The sequence below is a fragment of the Trachypithecus francoisi genome, unplaced genomic scaffold (genome assembly GCF_009764315.1).
Source record: "Trachypithecus francoisi isolate TF-2019V2 unplaced genomic scaffold, Tfra_2.0 Lachesis_group4, whole genome shotgun sequence".
NCBI lineage: Eukaryota > Metazoa > Chordata > Mammalia > Primates > Cercopithecidae > Trachypithecus > Trachypithecus francoisi.
This window is the reverse complement of record NW_022681469.1, coordinates 8,439,298-8,458,928: the sequence shown is the minus strand read 5'-3', so window position 1 is coordinate 8,458,928 and position 19,631 is coordinate 8,439,298. Positions and strand designations below refer to the sequence as shown.

Sequence of the window (19,631 nt, the reverse complement as noted above, 5' to 3'; positions counted from 1 at the left end):
AACAAGGGTGGAAGAAGCTTAGCAATGAGAGGCCCCAGGGCCAGCCTGGCTCCTGTGGCTGATGCCAGAATACCCTGCCCTGACCCCATTCCCACCCCAGTCCCAGCCCCAACCCCACTCCCACCCCAGCCTCAGCCCCAGAGCTGGCTGAAGACACCTCACTTTGGGTGAGAAGGTACCCCCTGCCTGGCCCAGACCTGTTTCCTGGGCCCTCTGAAAGGGGAGGCACCCATGGACGCAACCATCCCTGCACAGGCTCCATGGTTCCTTAGAACCCCCATGCCTTTGGGCCCAATGGCCCGGGTGAGGCAGGCAGGCCAACCACCCAGCAGGCCTCCAGAGGCCATGCAGCTGAGTGCAGAGCAGGAGAGCCAGTCCTGGACACATTCCCAGAGCGGCAGGTACAGCGCCATCCTGCTGCCACAGAAGGTGACCATCATTTCTCAGAACACAACGCCAACTTGCTTTCATTTGGTGCCAGTCCACACCCAGCAGTCTACCTGGGGTGGGGGGCACTGTCCCTGCCCAGCATCCCAACCCATCTGAGGTCAGGGGCTCCACCCAATTCCCTACCTCTGGGCACCACTGGCCTAGACCAGGCCCCAGGCAGGAGCCACACTTGGCTGTGACAGGGACAGGCCTTATCTCCCATGTCAGCACCAGGTGGGGAAGAAGAGGCTGCAGATGGCCCTGAGTGGCCTTGGGCACCTTCTGGGGTCAGAGTCTCTGTGCTCTCCTCTGTAAATGAGGTGTCATCACAGCTTCTTCCCAGGCAGCTCTTCCCAGGCCTCTGCAAATCACTGAGCACATCCATGCATGCGAAGTGTTGAGCCACCATGACCAACAAGACACGCCTGGCACCTGCCCCCAGTGAACCACCCATCCAACAGGACCCCAGTTCGATGCACGGGGCAAGAGGGAAGAAGAGGGAACAAGGCAGACAGGTGGAGGAGCCCCAGGGAGCCGAGCCACTCTGCCCCAGCCATGGTGGCTCCTGGGCTCCCTCTATTTTGCTCTGGCTGTGGGCAGGTCACCCACCTCCCTGAGCTTCAGGCTCCCTGCGGGTACTGCGGGGACAAGTGATTCCTGCACTGGGTGCCAGATGAGATGACAGATGGCTTTGTGGAAGCATCCAGAGCTCTAACAAGGCGGGGTGCTAGGTCCCTGCAGGGAAGGTGACCTTAGGGAAGCAGCCATCCTCAACCTGGTCACCTCCCTGCCTCGCTCAGAGCAGGAGGAGCTGTGCCTAGGACAGGCCCAAAGTCACACTGAGGGCAGGAGGCTGGGGCTCCAGTTGGCCTGTCCGCCCCCAGGCAGAGAGGCTGTCTCCAGAGCAGCCGCCCAGGGCTGTGCAGTGTCAGGTTATATTTAGCCTGGTGGCGGCGACAGGAAGATGCAGCAGGAGCCGCTCCTGGCAGGGGGCCACCGTGTCACTAACACAGCTCTCATGGGCAGCCAGGGGCCTAGGAAAGGCCAGGGACATTGCAGGCCCAGGGGACAGAGTTAGGGAGGCTGAGAGGCCAACCAGTGAATGAGAGAGAGAGGGAGAGAGAGACAGGGAGAGGGAGAGAGAGAGAGACAGTGTGCGTGTGGATGCGCGTGTGTGTGTGGTGAATGAGAGAGACCAGTCCTAAGCTCCTGCCTCCAGGATCTGGGAAATGGAGGGCAAGGTTGAGGGGCCCCAAGCTCAGACCCTGACCCCACAGAAGCAGCATCTCCAGATAGACTCCTCCACCACCCCTTCCAGCCTGAGACCCAGCCAGCAATCTATGGGATCATTTATAGGGTCTCGGGGGCCTCTGTAGTCTTCTAGACCCATCCAAATCCACTGCATGTGGCATGCCTGAGCCATCTCTGCCCCAGACCATGGCAATGGCCTCAGAAGATCTCTGTCCTCTAGCTTCTCTAAAGCTCTGGGGCCCGGCTCTGCCTCTCGGGTGGTGCACGAACTGGAAGTCCCACCCCCTGCCCTCCTGCTGAGAAGCCTGGGAAGGTGAAACAAGGGCACGCTGATGCCAGGAAGCAGCTCTCCACAGATCCCTGCACAGGCACGTGAGTCCCGGGCAGCTGCGCCCCAGCTTCACCCCTTCCCTCCTGCTCCCCATGGCCCCCACTCCTCTTCCCTCCAGCCCCTCCCCAGCCTTCTAGGACCCCCTCTAGAAAAGTTTCCTTGACTGCTCCGTCTGACCCCCATGGACGCCACTCTTGGAGAACTCTTCCAAACAATGCCCCTGGTCCAGAAGGCCACTGCACACCGGCCAGGCTTTCCCGTCCACCTGGGTCAGAGCCCTGAGGCCAGGGCAGTACTGGCAGTTGCAGAAGAACTGTGGGTGGACTCAGGGGTGGTGATCTGCAGTCCTGACAGGTGGGGACAGACCCTCTCAGCTCCTTTCCAGATCCAGGGGCACAGCCCACCCTTTCACAACAGAATTTGCCCATTTCAAGCCCGTGGTGCCCTCCAGCCTGAGTCTGGACAGCAGATGGAGCAACCATGGGAATTAAGGTGCCTTTTTGATGAAGCAAAATTCAACGTGGTCATCAGTTTTCATGGAACACAGAGGCCGACCACCCAAGGGAAGGCGGCGAAAGCAGGAACTGCACCAGGTGTGAGACTTCTGAGCCTCAGTCCCCTTCAATCCCCCTTCACTGTGACCCCACACACAGCTTGCCACAGGGCAGTGAAGGTGCACACAGCTGCCAGTGTCCACCAGGGGACACTCTGGGGTCTCCTCTAGTGAGTGGTCTGTAGGCTTCTAGGTCTGTGCTCTGTCTCAGCTCCTAGCATACCCCAGAGAGCCTGGTAAGGCCTTGATAAAGCCCTGTCCCAATTCCAGCTCTGCCATGAACCACAGCTTAAACCCAAGAGTTATAATTCCTCATTGACTTGCCCCACCCACACACACACAGGACCCTGTGAAGCACCAACAAACAGACACAAGTGCTAATGAAAAACCCCCAAAAGTCAGGTGGAACATTCGAGCATCAAAACACATGATGATGATCCAAACAAACAGCAAAAACTGGCATCATTTGCAGATGACGGGGTCACCTGCCTACAGACCACCAAGAAATCCACAGATAAACAATTAGAACTAATTAGATCAGAGAGTTCAGTAAGGTTGCGAGAAACAAGATCAGCCTGCAAAAATATAAAGCATTTTTCTACACAGCAATTAGGAAATATAGTCAAAAACAATACGTCTTTTACAATAGCAACAAAAACTCTTAAGTTTCTAGGAATTGACCAAGGCACAAGAACCCTGTTGGAATCAGGATAAAGGGGAACAAAATTTTAAACTAGCAAAAAATACAGAACTGATCTGGCAAATGGAGAGACAATCCAGGCTCTCGAGTGGGACAAATACAAAGATGTCAGTTCTCCCCAAATTAATCTATAGAACCAAACTAATTCCAATCAAGAATCTAGTGGGCGTTTTCTTTCCAATAATTCAGTTAACTTTCTCTAAAGTTTATGAAGAAAAAGTGAGGCCGGGCGCGGTGCCTCATGCCTGTAATCGAGCACTTTGGGAGGCCAAGGCGGGCGGATCACCTGAGGTCAGGAGTTCAAGACCATCCTGGCCAACATGGAGAAACCCTGTCTCTACTAAAAATACAAAAATTAGCCAGGTATGATGGTGCACACCTGTAATCCCAGCTACTCGGGAGTCTGAGACAGAAGAATTGCTTGAACCCAAGAGGCAGAGGTTGCGGTGAGCCGAGATCATGCCACTGCACTCCAGCCTAGGCAACAGAGTAAGATTCCATCTCAAAAAAAAATAAATAAATAAAGTTTATGCAGAACAAGGGAGATCCACAAATAGCTACGTCAACCTTTAAAAAACAGAATGAAGACAGAGGATTTGCCTCAGCAAACACTAAGACATATGGAAGGCTATAGGTTTTTGTTAAGCTAGTATCAATGCAAGAGCCAGTAAATAAATATTTGGAACAGAACAGAGAACACAGGGACAGACTCATGGCTATGTGGGAGATTAACGTGATAAAGGCTGCCCCACAATTCAGCGGAAAAGAACAGACTGTTTACTAGATGCGTTGGGAAAGTTGGCACATTACATGGAAAAAATAAAACTCGATCCCTACTTGACACCACATACGAGGTAGTCTTAGGATAGATTATAGACCTAACTGAGAACAGCAGAACAATTAAGAGAACAGAAGAAAATGGAGACCCTCTGCAGCCAGAGAAACTTCAAAAGTACAAACAAAGCTAAAAATCAATGACTTTGTTTGCATCAAAGTTAAGTATCTTTGTTGGATAAATTGAAGAGAGACTGAATGGGAGAAGGTATTTGCAATATCTCTTTCCAGTTCAATAAGGAATTAAAATCTGGAATACACTGAACGTTTCACAGCATGCATTTGTATCTCTAGAGTACACAAGCAACCCCTGCAAATCAACAAGGACCAAAGACGGCGACATCAAAATTAAAATGAGCAAAGGGCATAAGCAGGCAATTCACAGGAAAGTAAGCCCAAGAGGCTACCAGGCCTAAGGGATGCTCAGACTCCATAGAAATCAAAGGAATGCAAATTAAAGCAACAAGAAATCACTTTCACCTTTTAGATTGGCAAAATTTAGAAAGGTAGATAATGTCAAGAGTGGCAGAGATATGCGGGTATGGGAACCTCGAGCTCTGAGAAGGAGGGTGATGACAGGCATGGCAGTACTTAGTTAAGTGTCCACATGTCCCGCGATCCAGCCATTCCTCTCCCGGGCGTGTATCCCACAGACATCCTCACCCAAGTCCAGAAGAGACCATGTCCAAGGATATTCACTATAGCTTCATTTATGGTGGGATAAATGGGAGTTGGAGACATTGTGGGGCCCTCCCCGGGAGAGTGGGCAGGTGAAGCACAGCAACCACACGCCGCAGAATACGCAGCAACAGACAAGACGCCGAACAGCAACCCAGCTGGACTTAAAGCATATTCCCAAGTAAGACAAGCGAACACCAAAATACAACATAGAGCACAATATCATTTACATAAATTAAATCTATATGCATATATCCAGACAAAATACACATTTGCAAGGACATATGCAAGCCACACATTCACAGTAAGTACATTTGAACGGTTGCCTATGGGGAGGGTAATGAGACTGGAGAGTGAGATAAAAGGGAAAAGGAAAGAATACAATGAAAGAGAAAGGAAAAAGCAGTAACACAAATTCTGTGGTTTGAATTATTTGGGGGAGAGGCAGGACCCGGGGCCAGCAGCAGCCTGCTGGGAGGGAGGGGGTGCGGCAGGCAGGGTGCAGGGTGGGGCGGGGTGCACCGTAGGAGCAGGGGTGCACCGTAGGAGCAGGGGTGCTGAGGCCCTGGATCAGGCTCATTTCCCACAATTGCAACAGCATGGGCTAGGAGCTGCAGCCACTTAGGTGACACCCTGCTTCATGAGGAGGAGAATGAGCTCTGGCACTGCATGCTGCTTTGTGGGTGTCTGTCATCTCATTCCAGGAACACCCTCACACCCCAAAGTGCTTCAGGGACAGGTGCTATGATTCCACTTAGCAAACGAGGAATGGAGGCTTGCAGACCCCAGCTACAATCCAAGTTTCCTGAGGCCCTGAGCCCATCATGCCCCAGAAAGGGCTCTCTGGAAGCAAGAGAGCTGGTGCAGTGGCATTCCACACTGGGCAGGGAGGAGACAGCTAGGCTCGGGTTCCCACTCAGGCACCCGCCAGCTGGGTAAACTTGGGCAAGTGCCTCAGCCTTTCTAAGCAAGAACTTCCCTCTCGTAAAGTGATGGAGAGGAATCCTGCCTTTCACAAGGCCATGAGGACCACCTGAGGTAAAGCACGGCTCCCCAGTTTGCATATAAAGTGCAGTCACAACAATAAAAAGTGCCCTGTGCTGCTGGTCAGGTGGCATCACCCCCACCTCAGCTGTGCTCTCTGTGGCAGCTCTAAGACTCTGTTCCCCTACCCCATCCTCCTCAGTCCACCTCTGAGGGTGAAGAAGCTGGGAGCCCCCAGACGCTCCTGTGCCCCACATTGTCCTCAACACGAAGCAAGGCTAGAGGACTCCCAGACACAGCAAGTCTGTAACCAAGCTGGAAACTGCTGCCAAGTCACCTGACTCCCAGGAAAGGCTCCTGCAACACAGCACACTGCCCACCCCATTCATTCATTCATTCAGCAAACATGTGCCGAGCTCCCGCTGTGCACTGAGCACACAGATACAACAGAACAAAGCAGATGGGCTGCTCTCCACACGCAGAGTTCAAGGCCTGGTCGGGGGAGACAGACAGGGAAACTTCTCCAGCACTGCAGGAGGCGGAGGACCAAGGGGAAGACGCTGCCTGGCTCCTAAAGGTGTTTCTCATCCTGGACAAGCACCCAAAAAGGAGAGGGGTTTATCTGAGGCCAACCACAGGCCACAGCATAGAGATCTTCATGGGCAGGACTAAGGAGATGGAGGGGACTTTAGGGGAGCCCCCCACACTTATCACCTGTCCCAGCACCCCTCCCTCCTCTACTGACCCTGACTCCCATTGCCCTCCTGCCCACGTCGGGAGGGAAGTTCTGTTCAACTCCCTCACACTAAAGGGCTAAATACTTTTTGTCTCTATACTGGGAAGGGACAATGAGAGACAACGTGTTTTTAAAGAAAAAGGAGCATTCTGAACGCAGAAGTTCTCTAAGGGAGGAGTTTCAGGAACCTTCAGGGAAATACCGACACGTGAACGGCTTTCTTGGAACCTCCAAAATCGCCCCACCCAGGAAGCCACCTCTGGGCAGAAAAGAGGCCCAGTCTCCCTGCACCTCACACCCCCAAGCTGGCCCTTCTGCTGCCCCGCAGCCCCTCCCCAGAGCCCAAGGCCACCATCAAACTCTGCTCCCATCCCAGACAGCTCTTTGCAAATATTTACATAGCTCCTCTCTGGGGGCTGCAGAAGACGAAACACGGAGAAGCCGCCCTCCCAACACTCTCCAGACCCCAGGGTGGGTGGAGAAGTAGACAGCACCCTTCAACTGCGTCATGCTTGCCTCACCCCTGGAGCAGGCCTGGGGTGGGAAGACTGCAGCCCCAGCAGACCAGGACAGACAGCCACAGCTCAGGAACGACCCCCGTGGAGCCCCTCCAACAGGCCTCTGATCCAGCTGGAGAAGGGAAATGTGGAGGGAAGGTGCTGTAGGGCAAGAGGCAACTTGCTCAGAGGCAGGGCCCTCATGGACCCCCAGGCCCCTGTGCCCGCATCTGGCAGCCCTGCAGATTCTCCCACTCGGCCCTGTCTCCAGGCTGCACCAGGCCTTGGCCAGAAGGATAGGAACATCCCTGTCCCCAGGATGAAGGGCACTCCCCTGATAGCTTCAGTCCCACAGGAAAAGTGCTCCTGTGTCTAAGCCCTGTCCTCTGGGATTGCTCTAGTCTACCTCCTATCTCAAGAAGACAAAACCCACTTATGCACCAATCCCTGTCCCACCTGCCTTCCCAGCCTCAAGGCTTCCCTTTGAGGAAAAGCTTCTTTCATCCTCAGCTCAGACCTAGGCGGCTGAAAAGAAGCAGAGAGTGGGTGTCTGAGCTGGGGAGGGGTCAGCCATGAGGGAGAAGGTGAGGCGTGGTGGTGACAGAGCAGGGCATCTGATTTAAAGGAATGGGCACAGGAAGGGATAAGGAAGGCAAGGAAGAAGACAGGACAGATGGCCTTGGGGGATGGAGGACAGGAGGCCCAGCGGAGTGGGGCTGATCACAGGAGGTACTGAAGATTTCAAGGCAGTCTGAGGCTTGAGGCCTGCCGGAGCACCTGGGAGGCTGGGGTCCAAGGCCAGGGACAGAAGCCCACTGGGTGTGGAGCCACCTCTGAGGCCCTGGGCACAGTGCACTGGGGAGCAGGCCTGGACAGCAGGTCCCCACCCCCTCCCAACAGCCACAGCATCAGCTGTTGCAGTGGGGGCCCTCTGACCCTGTTACCATGGCAACCGGCCTGCAGCTGGAGTGGAGAAGCCAATAGACTCTTCTCCAGAGACACCCCCGTCCCCACCCACGCACAAGCTCCCGGGGACACAGGGACATGGAGCCAGGCCAGGCCAATCGGAGGTATGAGCAGCCAGACAGAGCCTTCCAGATAGAGGCTCCGAGGGGTGGGGGACAATGGGAGAGAGGGGGAGAGGCAAGGAGCAAGGCTCCGGGATGCTGAGGTGAGGGAAGAAGACGGGGGAGGCACCAGAGAGGAGATAAAGACCAAGGGACAGAAAGTCAACCAGGCCGGCAGGAGACAAAGGCAGGGAGATGTGGGGAGCAGGAGAGGAGCAGAGAAGATGGGCACAGTCAGGCTGGCTGAGCACAGTGGCAGGGAAGCAGGGAGCAGAGGCAGGAGCAAAGAGCAGAGAGGATGCAGGGGACAGAGAGAAGGGGCTCTGTGAGGACGGGCAGAGGAGGAGCCACAGCCCCCACGGTGATGTGGGAGCACAGGTGTGGGCACAGCCAGCACCTGCTGCCCGGGGTGCCTCCCCAGGGCCTTGTGGGGATGTTACCACCAGCCAGCCTCACACCACTGGGCTCTGCCCCCAATTCCACCTTAATCCCAAGCCTGACTTCAAGGGGCACAGGGCCAGTGAGCCCCAGGCACCTCGTGTCTCTCCCTTCAGCCCACACTCCCCCAGTCTAGCCTCCCCACCTCCCAGCAGTCCCAGCAACTAAATAATGGGACTGTCTGGCTCCAGGCCCTGACACTGCGCAGAGCAAGGCTAGAGGCACCAACACAGCACAGCTGTCCACGGCGGCGCCTGCCAGCAGAAGGCTCCACCTCCTGCCCAGCTCCCCCCTACCCGGGGCTGGCCCAGGCAGAGACCCTGAGAAAGGCCTGGACAGAAACAAGGGGTGGCACAGGCATTCCTCACCTCCGCCTCCCTACTGCACCCATGTGTGAGTGAGTACACACACAGGCATGCACACATGCAGCCCAAGCCAGGCCCCGGGACCACAGGAGGGACTGAATGTTTTAAGGCAGAAGAAACGGAGGCTGAGGAAATCTGCCTGCATCACCCCAGGCCTAGAATGCCAGGATACATGGGGTCCTAGGGGGCTGAGCACCAGGCCAGCCTGTTGGCCAATAGGAGACACCTGAGCCCCATGGAAACTAGGTGAGAGTGAAGAAGGGGACAGACAGAGATGGCTGGCATAGAGTTTTCTGGGTCACAGTCCCATGTTTTGGAGTTGTAACCTGGAGAGGGGACAAGTTTGAACTTGGGCCGAGGACCTGGGTTCTAATCCCACTCCTTCCACGGATTCACTGGTCATCAGGCCTCTGCTTCTCCGTCCTTCCACCTGCAACTCGAATGGGTTGGATTAGGTGATCCTACAATAACTCTTCTGCAGAAGGGGGCCCATGGCCATCCTCTCCAGAAGAGGCCAGCCTAGACCAGGAGGGAGGTCCAGCTCACCTAAGAGCACTCCACACATACCACAGCCAAAGGAAAGAGCCCTCGGCCTCTGCTGCCAAGAGGCTAAATCCCCAGCACAGCTACATCCGTAGTGGAACTGGCACCGTGTTTACAGAGGACGGCCCATTGCAGGCACTCTCTATGAAAGCCCAGCACCCTTGTGAAGGTCCGAAGCGAGACACGTTATCCCAGAAGTAGAAACAGGCCCTGGGAAGTCAACCAACTTGTCCAATAGTGTATAATTTCCAGCACTGTCTTAGACACAAACCCAGGACTTACGGGTTTGTATTCTCTTCATTACACCTGTGGCTGGCAAACGTTTAAGATAAAATTTCACATGAGATAATGTACAGCTTACAGATAGGCCTGTAACTCTCTGGTGTCGTTTTCAATATATGACAGAACAGAGTACACAGAGCTCTGGTCAGACAGATGTGGGCTCCGTTCCCAACTGCTATTTTCTAGCTATGTGACTGTGTGAACTTCAGTTTCTTCATCCCCCAAGATGAAGACAATAGTAGTGTCTGCCTCCCTGCGTTGTGAAGAGTGCATGAGATAAGAGAAGTAAAGCATTTGACCCAGTGTCTAGCCCCTAGAAACCACCCACTGCCTTCAGGGTTTGAGTCTAGCCTCATAGCCCCTGCCTCCTGCCAGTTGGAATCCTGATTTGCTGTGAGCAAACCTTCTTCCACAGGGTGCCGGGACCGTGCCCTCTCTAGTGCTGTCCAGTGATGCCACAGACTGTACGCCTGCAGAAGCACAGCCTGGAGGATGCAAGGCTTTGCAGGGTCACCCCAGCCAACCTTGAGCACGCAGGGCTGGTACATGGGGCTGGCTGGCCTGGTCCCAAAGAGAAAACAGAGTGTGCTCACTGTCTACAGCAGACAAGCTCGCTGAGGGCAGGAGCCCCGTCTGTCCTGCCCATCTCCAAGCGCCTAGCGCCTGCCAGGCTCACAAGCGTTGAGCAAATGCTTATGGGACACACGCTAGGAAGCAGCAAGGTTTGCACGCATTCTAGAGCTGCCTCTGTAGCCGGATTCTGCCCGCAGGACCCCAGTCCTCCTGCTCTGCCCGCCCTGACCAGAGCCCACCCCAACAGGGTATTCACGGTGTGGGAGCAGCCCCACCCCGGGCTCTGTTTATCCGCTCTCCGGAAGCCCAGAGCAGCTGTGCTGGAAGGCGATGGCTGAGTAAAGACACCTGACGCAGGAGAGGGTGGCAGGGCAGGGCGCTCCTCGACAGCTGAGACAAAGGGAACTGAGGTTGCGGGAGAGGCACTCACTTCCCCCAGGTGCTGTTGAAGCGCAGGGCAGGAGGGGGGCAGCAGAGAAAGTCAGAGTCCTGCAGCCCTCCTGTCCCGCCGTGACATCTCCCAGACCTGTCACCTGGCACCAACTGCCCTAAGGCAACTAGGGGCAGCGCCCAACTGCCAGCCTGACCTTTAACCTCCATCCACGCACGTACCTGCCATCCCAGCTCAGTCTAACTCTAGTCCAACTTGCTCTAGGTGCCCACACCTGCCCAGGGAAAAAAAGGACCAGAGGAGCCAGATCCACAGCCTAGCAACTCCTTTGCCCCCCTGAAAACCATCTCAGCAGAGCGAGGTGCAGGCCCCGGAACCGCGCCTCCCACAGGCACACCGCAGGACCCCAGCTCGCGTCACGCCCCCACAGAACCTTGCCCGGGCTCGCGGCGTTCTCCAGCCGCCCCCACACCCCCACGCACCCTGCCCCTCGCCGTGGTCCCACCCCTCTTGACCCCGCCCCTCGTCGTGGCCCCGCCCCGGCCCGCGCCTACCATCTTTCCGGTAGAAGGCGATCTCCACTTTGCGCTCCTCGGCGCCCAGCAGTGCCTGCGCGATCTGCGCGGCAGCGCGGCGCTGCGTGCGCGGCCCGTGCAGGAAGTCGCAGGTGCAGGGTCGTTGCATCACCTCGGCCCGCGAGTAGCCGCACAGCTCGCAGAAGCCGTCGTTGCAGTAGATGACGGCGCAGTTCTCCACCCGAGCGTTGGCGATGATGAACTTACGGCCTGGGGGGCGGGGAGGCGAGTGCGCGTGAGCGGAGACCCCAGCATCGGGGACTCCCAGCCCTTCCCCACATTCTCCACTCACACACAGCCGCCCGGGGACTCCCCGCCACAGGAAGCATGGCTGGGACTGGGGTCCCCAGCAGGGGGTGAAGGCAGCTGTGCCTGAGCCCCGATACAGGTGCCTGGCCTGGTCCGGCCGCGCGGCGCGCCCCCTCCTCCGCCTGGCCCACAGGCTGGCTGCGTGGCTTCCCCCGGGCAGGCCGCCAGCACCCTGCTGCCTCCTCCGTGCCTGAGGCTGAGGCCAGCCTGGCGGGTGTCAGCAACGCGTGTCAGCAGCCGCAGCGGAGGGATAAACACTGGGCCTAGAGAGGGAGCCTGGGAAAGGCCAGAGATGGCGGCCAGGATTCCCTTTGCACCCAATTGCACTGGATTCTGCTTTTAATTTCCCTGCTCTCCAGACTGAGGGGTGCTCCCTGAGCCACTCCTTATCCTGAGGCTCCCTAGGAAATCACTCCCCAATTATCTGAGGATCCTACCAGGTCAGTAACCCCTGGAACTTCTGCACCCCACCCCAGCCCCCTGCCCCGCAAGGACAGTCAGGAGCTGAGGGGTGGGTGTGCCAGAGACGATGAGGGAAGTTACACGTTGAACACCTAGGACGCTGCATCTCATTTGGTCCTCTGACAACCCCATAAGGTAGGTGTCATTATCCTCCTTTTATAGATGAAGAAACCAAGACTCCAGAGAAGTTCGGCACCATGCCCAAGTCTTGCAGGTTGTAAATGACCGAGCCAGCTTTTGAACCTTGGTCTGGCAGAGGCAGAATAAGCTGAGGGTCACAGGCAGAAACCCAAGGTCATAGGAAGCAAAGACAGGGACCTGCAGCTCCAAACCCTGGAAACACCTGGAGCCTGGGAGGGGCCTGAGACTTTAGCCCCAGTTGTAGGAAAACAGACCCAAGATAGGGGACCTGCCCAGGGATGTGAGGCCCTCCTCAGTTTGGCCTCATCCAGGATGAGCACCCCCATGGTTCCATTTCGGCCAGACTTGGCTCCTCGACTCCAGGCCTGCCCCAAGAGCCAGGCTGGTGAGTGAGCAGCAGGCAGACAGCAGCTTCACTTGTGCCAGGCAAGATGCTCCTGGGATAAGAGCTTTTTCTAAACAGAAGTTTCTGGCCACTTTGGCCTTTAATGCTGGGGCTTTCAGTAGCAGTTGGAATTCTTCCCCTTCCCTCCCCAGCAGGCAAAGCCCTCAGGTTACAGCCCTAGGCAATCCTACGTGCAAGGATGGGCTGCAGCAGGATACCCTGAGGTAGGCCCAGGCCATCAGGACTTGGCCTCCTCCCACCTTTCTCCGTTCTCCCTTCCCCTGGCCCCCAGGAAGTTGCTTTTTGGAACTGGGTCATCTTTTGGCCAGTTCCCAAGCCCCGCCAGACCTACTAGACAGCCATCAATTCCAGGAGTCAGGGCTTCCTGTCACCTGAAAAGACCCCCTAACTCAGCCTCCAGCTCTGCCACAGTCCAAGGCAGTCCAGAGGCCCAGCCACACACCCCAGCTTCATAGAAGAAAAACCACTCCTTGTCCTCTCTCCCAGGCCTGGGAGAGAAGAGAAAGTTTCTTCGAAGGCATGCCCCACCCCCACCCCACACACCCTTCACTGAGATCCTGGAATACAGGGATGGGACAGAAAGCCTGCCCCTCCTCCACAGACCTGGAAACTGGGACCCAAAGAGGGAAGAGTCACTCAAGGTCACATGGCAGTCAGTGGCAAAGGTAAGGCTAGAAGCCAGCTCCCCCCAACACTCCTCCCAACCTCCCCATGGGCCCGCCCACAGCCTCCCCCTGGGCCCACCCCCACCTCTCAGGGAGGCCCTCAACCAGTGTCAGTCTCCACCCCCTCAGGATCATCTTGTTCCTCCGCTTCACACAATACTGACCACTGGACTGACCCCTCCTTCCCCCCATCACAGTTACAAGCACACGTTGTCCTGTGCTCACAGGGTCATGGGCAAGGAATGTCATCCTCTCCCAACTCCCAGGGCCCTTGGCAGTCACACCCACTGTGGCTCATGCAGCCTTAGGGACAGGCACATGAATGCTGCTTGGGTGCAAACCCACACCCAGGACATTTGCCTAATCTGGGACCCTTCTAGAAGCCTCCCTATTAGGCAGGCATTGGGGTGCTGTAGTCCAGGTCCCCATAAGGGAATTAGGTGACAATGCCCAGGGCAAGAAAACCACAACTTGAGGCTACCACAGGGAGCTGGTTACCCTCAAAGCCCAGCTCTAGCACCAGGACACCCTGTCTCCACAGAGCCCACAAGCTCACAGCCTTGTCAAAGGCACCTCCCCACCGCCCATACAGGGTCTAACTCATGGGTGACACATGTTCTCGGGGTCATACACACACGGCACACACACAAGAGGAGATTATGGGCTGACCCTGCATCCACGGCTTTCTAGTCCCTCAGGCACAACACAGTCAAGATCTGGCAAGATCAGTGTGCCCGCTGGACTCTCGGGATCCCAGGGTTTGGGTCATACACACTCTTACGCCCTTGCACACAGCCCCATCCACGTCCAGGCACCCAGAGTTGGGGACACCTGCACACTCCATCCCACGTCCCTTCCCTGCACACTCAGCGTGTCACACACACTCTCTGATCCCAAAAGCCTGAGCTGAGCTTCCCGCCCCAAGACCTTTGGCCCGGTGCCCACGGCCCCGGTGCACCAAGCCTTGCCCCCGCCGTCCCCCGCCAGAGCCTGGGGCCCACCAGGCTCCATTGACTAGCACTTGGCGATGGACTCGGCCCGGGCACGCCCCCCCATCCACACTCGGAAGAGCTCGGCCCGCCCCCAGAGCCCCCTCCCTGCCCAGCCCCCTCCCCCACTCACTCTGGCCCTCAAACTTGCGGATGATGGTGTCCAGGAAGGTGTTCTGCGGCGCGACGTGGCCCCTCCGCACCGGCATCCTGAGCCCATGGGCGGGCCGGGCGGGCTCCCACCCACCCCGGCCCGGCCCGGCCCAGCACTAGGCTTCGGGTGGCCCGGCCGGGCCGTGGTACCCGCACCCCGCGGCCAAGCCGAGCACGGGCGGGGCCGAGACTGGACTGCGGGCGCCGGGTCCTCGCTCGGCTCCCGGCTCCCAGCTCCGGACCCCGGGCCCGGCCTGGAGCCGCCTCAGCGCCAGCCGCCCGCCGCCGGCACACCTGTCTGCCGGCCCCCGCCGAGCCGCGGGGCCCGCTCCGCCGCGTCCCCGCGCTGCGCTCCGCCAGCCCGAGCCCCGGGCTTCTGGCTCCCGCCTGCCGCCGCGCCGACAGCCGCTCCGGCGCCCGCGGCTCGGGCAGCGCCTGCGGCTCGGCCCGGCCGCGGAAGGGTTAATGCGGCGCGCGCCCCTCCGGCTCCGGCCCCCGCCTCCCGGCCCCCTCCCGCCTGCCGCGCGCCCGCAGCGCCGCCCTCTCCCCCCTCCCACCGCTCGCGCCCGCCCTTCCCATTGGCTGAGCCGCGCCGAGTGCTCCCCCAGCGCCAGCCCCTTGCTCTGCCAAGGAGCCCCCGGGACTCGCGCGCCCCGATGAGGGGGAAGGGACCCTTAGGCAGAGGGAACCGTGAGGACAGGTGTGATGGCCGGCTTGTAGGCGGCCGGGAGGGGGGAAGGGATTCCACCCCCACCCCAGATTAGCGGCTAAGAAACCTGATTTGAAGGGAAACGGCCGGTCCTTATGCCCTGGTTCCCCACCACGCCGAGCACCGGCTTGGTACACATAGCATGCGCTCAGTGCCTATTGTGGGTGACCCGGGCAAGGCCTGGGCCCTGCGAAGACGAGTCCGGGGTCAAGGGAGACCCTGGAAATAGGAAAAGCAAGACAATCTGGAGGTCCTAGACCAGCAGAGATCTTAAATAAGGGAGGGTGAAATTTAGAAGAGGCACGCCCCCTGCCCCAACACACACACACACACACACACACACACACACACACACACACACACACCCCTCTGTGGGGCTCTGCAGAGAAGCCGCACAGAGAGGGACATTCTGACAGCAGTTGCGGCCTCCTAGCTGCGGGATCAAAGAGAGGTCCCTGAGCTCGAAGTTCCAACCGGGGGATCCCCGTGTGCGAGCGGCCCGCCCTCCCCCGGCAGCCCGGGACCAGCTTTGCAGGCCCAATCGGCGGGCTCGGGGCCCGCGGTGGCCGCGGCCCAGCCCCTCGGAAAGCCCTGGCCTAGCCGCAGGCCCCTCCCCCCGGCCAGCTGGCTCGCTCCAGCTGCGGCTCCCTTATTTAGGCAAGGAGGTCTGGGGATGCTCAAGGGCAGGCGGGGTGTCTGCCCGCCGCCTGCTCATCGCCTGCATGGGTCTGAGTGAGGGTCTCCGGGCGCAGTGTCCTCGGACTTAGCAGTTAGGCAGGGGCCCGGGAAGGCCAGGGCGGGGAGGCGAGTGTTGACAGCTGAGTGGGCGGGCGGGGAGGGAGGAGTCGCAGCTGAACAGCCGAGGGTCCCCTCCCTGCAGCCGGATCAGAGACCTGTCTAGATGGATGGGGCCATGTGGGGGCTCCTGAGGGCTTGCAGCTGCCTCTGTCCTTGGAGCAGGGGCTGGGTCTTGTCACCAGCGAGAACCATCATGGGTTGTGGGGGGAGGGGAAGAACAAAGGACAGAGGAGGAAGCGGAGTCCCAAAGGAGGAAGGCGCAGAAAGAACTGTCATAGTGAGACCACCCTACCCGGACTCTCACCTTCCACCCAGGAGCAAAAAGATGCAAACACTGGGGCCAAATGGGGCCACTGGCCAGCAGATGACACTCTTTTTTATTTGCTGGTGGGTGGGCAGTGACTCAGGGAGGCAGCCAGTGGGAGAGAAGGAGGTGGCTCCACCAGCTGATTCTAAAAAAGTCCAGAGGCTCTTGCCTGTGCAGTTATTCCTTAGGCCCTCTCCACTGCCAGCAGTTTCCTCATTCACCCCCCAGGGGGCCCAGGGCCTTCCACAGCACAGGCCACCCCTCCTTGGTGACTTGGCATCAGGTGCATCAACACATCTGGGTTCCAGGTAGAACCCAGCCCATGACTGGCCCAGCCCCCGCCCCGCCCCAAGGCCACCCCTGGCTGCTGGGTTGCCTGCATGAATCCAGGATGATTCATGTGAGTGAAGTGTCCTCTAGTCCAGGCCAGGGGATGGAGAGAAAGTGAGCAAAGGCCAGCAGCTGAGAATGGGCATGGGAGAGCGAGAAGGGAAAGGGACGTCTGTGGTCTCCCCCTCTCTCCAGACCAAAGGAGAGGGAGAGCCAGTCCCTGAAGGGAAGGAGCACTCATCTGAGCTGGCCAGCTGTCCTCCACTCCTGCACCCATGTTGCTGGGGCAGGCCTCTGCTCTTATCCCAAAGGGAAGACAAAGGAGTCAGAGGAGCCCTTCATCCTCCCAAACAGAGAGGAGCCCAGGCACGGGGTAGCCCTCCTTCTGCGCACAGAGGCAAGAAGAGAGCTGCTCCCTCAAGCTGAGGAGAGCCAGATCTCTCCCTCTCTCCCCCCAACCCACTCCACATACTCAGAAGTCAAAGCTGAATGTAGATTTCTGACTTCCTTGGAGGCCTGAAGGCAGACCCACTTAGCCGCCCCCACACTCAAGAATTGAGCTGAGGAAGAGAAGCTGTGAGAGGGGGCAAGCTCTCCCCAAAGCAACGTTTCTGGGCCTTCAGATGAGCTGATGGAGAAGCCCCCACTGCCATCAACTTCCCACCTCTGCTACCCCCAGATCTGGGACAAAGAGAAAAGTGTCCAGCCCTAATACCAAGGGCTATTAAGCCTCTAGAATCTGCCCCACCCCCATCTCAGCTCCAAGAGCCATTTCAGAGACCATTCCTGGGAAGAGCTCTCCCGCACCCTGCCTGTGACTGAGGGAAGAGAGAGGCTACAGTGAGATATCTAGGTTCCTCCCAGCTCCCAAAAAGAAACAATTTAGGGAGAAAAGTCTGCAGAAAGCATCTTGCCAACCCTGCTCTCTGCTCCTGCTCAGTCCGAAGGCGTGGAGCCAGGACATCTTGGAAGGAAAAAGAGAAATGGAAGCCTGCTCTGCCAGAGGTCCCCCAAGGAGCGGCCAGGCAAGACACCACCAAAGTCAGGCCCAGGAGAGCCTGGGGTTACCCACAGGGAACTGGGAAGCTGTTCCAGTCAGCTGGGCACAGGAGAGACAGCTTACAGAGCAATGGTTCCTGGGAAACCCTGGGGGAGGAAGAACAGCATGAGTAGTCCCTTGATGCTTGAACATGGTGGAGCTTTTTGTTTTTCTGTGCAACTGGGTCCCTAGAATAGAGATTTTTTTCAGATATGAACTGGAATTGGAGGAGAAAAGAATCAAAGAAACAGCATGTTTCCCCCCCAGAAGTGGATGATCAGGGCTTATTGATAGAAAGAAGGGAAGTAGGAAGGAAATAAAGAAGGAGGAAAGGATGGAAGGAAGGAACTCACCTGAAACCCCTAGCTAGAAGCCAGGACTCTCTTCACTCATCGCCTCTGCAGCTCCACATGTAGCAATCCCGCCAACCCCTGGCACATTCCAAGGTCTTCTCTGGAGAACCTGATCCCCACCTTTGGTGGGACATTTTCCCTGCCTTTGTGAAGTCAAAAGAAGCAAGTAAGGCCCTGGAGACTAGGATTCGGGAGATCTGACTTCTAATTCTGGTTCTGCTACTAGTTGCATCGACAAGTGTTTACTGGGGGCTTTCTAAGTACTGGGCTCTGTGCCAGACACTGCTGGGGGACAAGAGAGATAAGCCAGGATCCCTCCTCCAGGGATTCACAGTCTAGTGAGTTTTGAGGAGACGGTGGGCAGACAGAAACTGCAGTCTGCAGTCAGTGCTGTGGGATTACGAGGAGGTGTCAGTTAATTTCAACCGGAGGAGTCTTGGAGGGCCTTGCCAGGGAAGGAGATTTCAGAGCAGATCCTTGAAGGTTGGAGATGGGGCAGGGCAGAAGCATTGCAGATAGAAGAGACAACATAAAGATATATAAAGAAAGGAGAATGGAGATTGAGTGTAGGGACAAAATAGTTTGAAGTGGTGGCAGTGGAGCAGCAGGCTGGCACCATTTGCAGAGGGCTGAGGACTATGAATTTTATTCTGTCTGCAAAGGGGACACAGTAGTGGCAGGAAAGAGTAAGGAAATAGTGGCAGCTGAATGCAGAAGCCACGAATGTAGATATTGTGTCCGTCTTTGTACAGACCCTGGCAAAGAGTAGGTATCCAAAAAAGGTTTATTGATTGAATGACACGTGTAAAATAGTTTGGAGAAAATGAGGTGGATATGAGGTTTTTCCATTACCTATTGCTATGTAACAGCCATCCCAAGATCCAGTGGCTTAACTGGATATATTTTGCTCATGGATTTGCAATTGGGGTTGTTTCCACCAGGACCACTTTTCTCTGCTTTACTCCAAACTAGAGACTGGAAGGTTCGTCTACTTACATTTGGTGGTTGGTGCTGGCTATTGGCTGGGACCTGAGCTAGGACTGGGGCCAGACAGCTACACGAAGCCCTTCTGTGTGGCCACTTGGCTCCCTCACAGCATGGTGGCTGTGTTCCAAGGGCCAGCATCCCAAGAGAAGTCCAGTCAGCAGCTGTATTACCTTGAGTAACTTAGCCTTAAAAAATCACATAAAGCAACTTCTGCTGTAATCATGGCCCATCAGATGCGAGGAGAACCAACATAGACCCCCCACCTCTCAGTGGAGGAGTGTTGCTGTCACACTGGAAGAAAAGCATATGTATTGGCACGGCCACCTTGGGAAAATATCGTCTGCCACACAGAGCAATACAATAGTCCAAGGGAGAGATGCCCAACACTTGAACCGGGTCAGAGGTGATGGAAAAGGGCCCATTTGTTGTGTAACTTTAGGAGTACCACTAAATCTCACTTTCCTTACCTGTAAAATGAGGAGACCAAACAAGCTGATCTCTGAGATCCCTTCCAGCTCTAGCAGTGAGTGATTCCTTAATTCCGCACAGCAACACACCCACCCATGAGTGGTTCCTCCATTTCTCCTCAATACCCATCTTCACCTCCACCTCCTGCCTCTGCTCTCTCATCCTGGGTGCGCTTGGAGCCAGTGGTTACTCCACAAATAGCACCATGATCCAGCTATGGTCCACCGTGATCCACCATGATCCATACTTATGTCATACTAAAAATGTGATGCAGGAGACCCCTAAGGA

At 56.9% G+C, this 19,631-nt stretch overlaps 1 protein-coding gene across 2 annotated transcripts in view; it reads right to left on the bottom strand.

Annotated features, from left to right (window-relative positions):
- The window catches only part of KCNH2 (potassium voltage-gated channel subfamily H member 2), a 33,352-nt gene extending 18,516 nt beyond the window's left edge, over window positions 1-14,836 (bottom strand). Inside the window, exons 1-2 of one of the 2 annotated variants that reach the window (XM_033193037.1) lie at window positions 14,333-14,836; window positions 11,207-11,437 (exon numbers count right to left, since the gene is read on the bottom strand). In XM_033193037.1, the coding sequence (XP_033048928.1) occupies window positions 11,207-11,437; window positions 14,333-14,408 (307 nt within the window). In that variant the 5' untranslated portion in view covers window positions 14,409-14,836. Of the gene's footprint in view, window positions 1-11,206; window positions 11,438-11,519; window positions 11,718-14,332 lie in introns of those variants that run through there. The other variant, XM_033193039.1, reaches the window with a different exon arrangement.
- Between the last annotated feature and the right edge of the window lie 4,795 nt (window positions 14,837-19,631).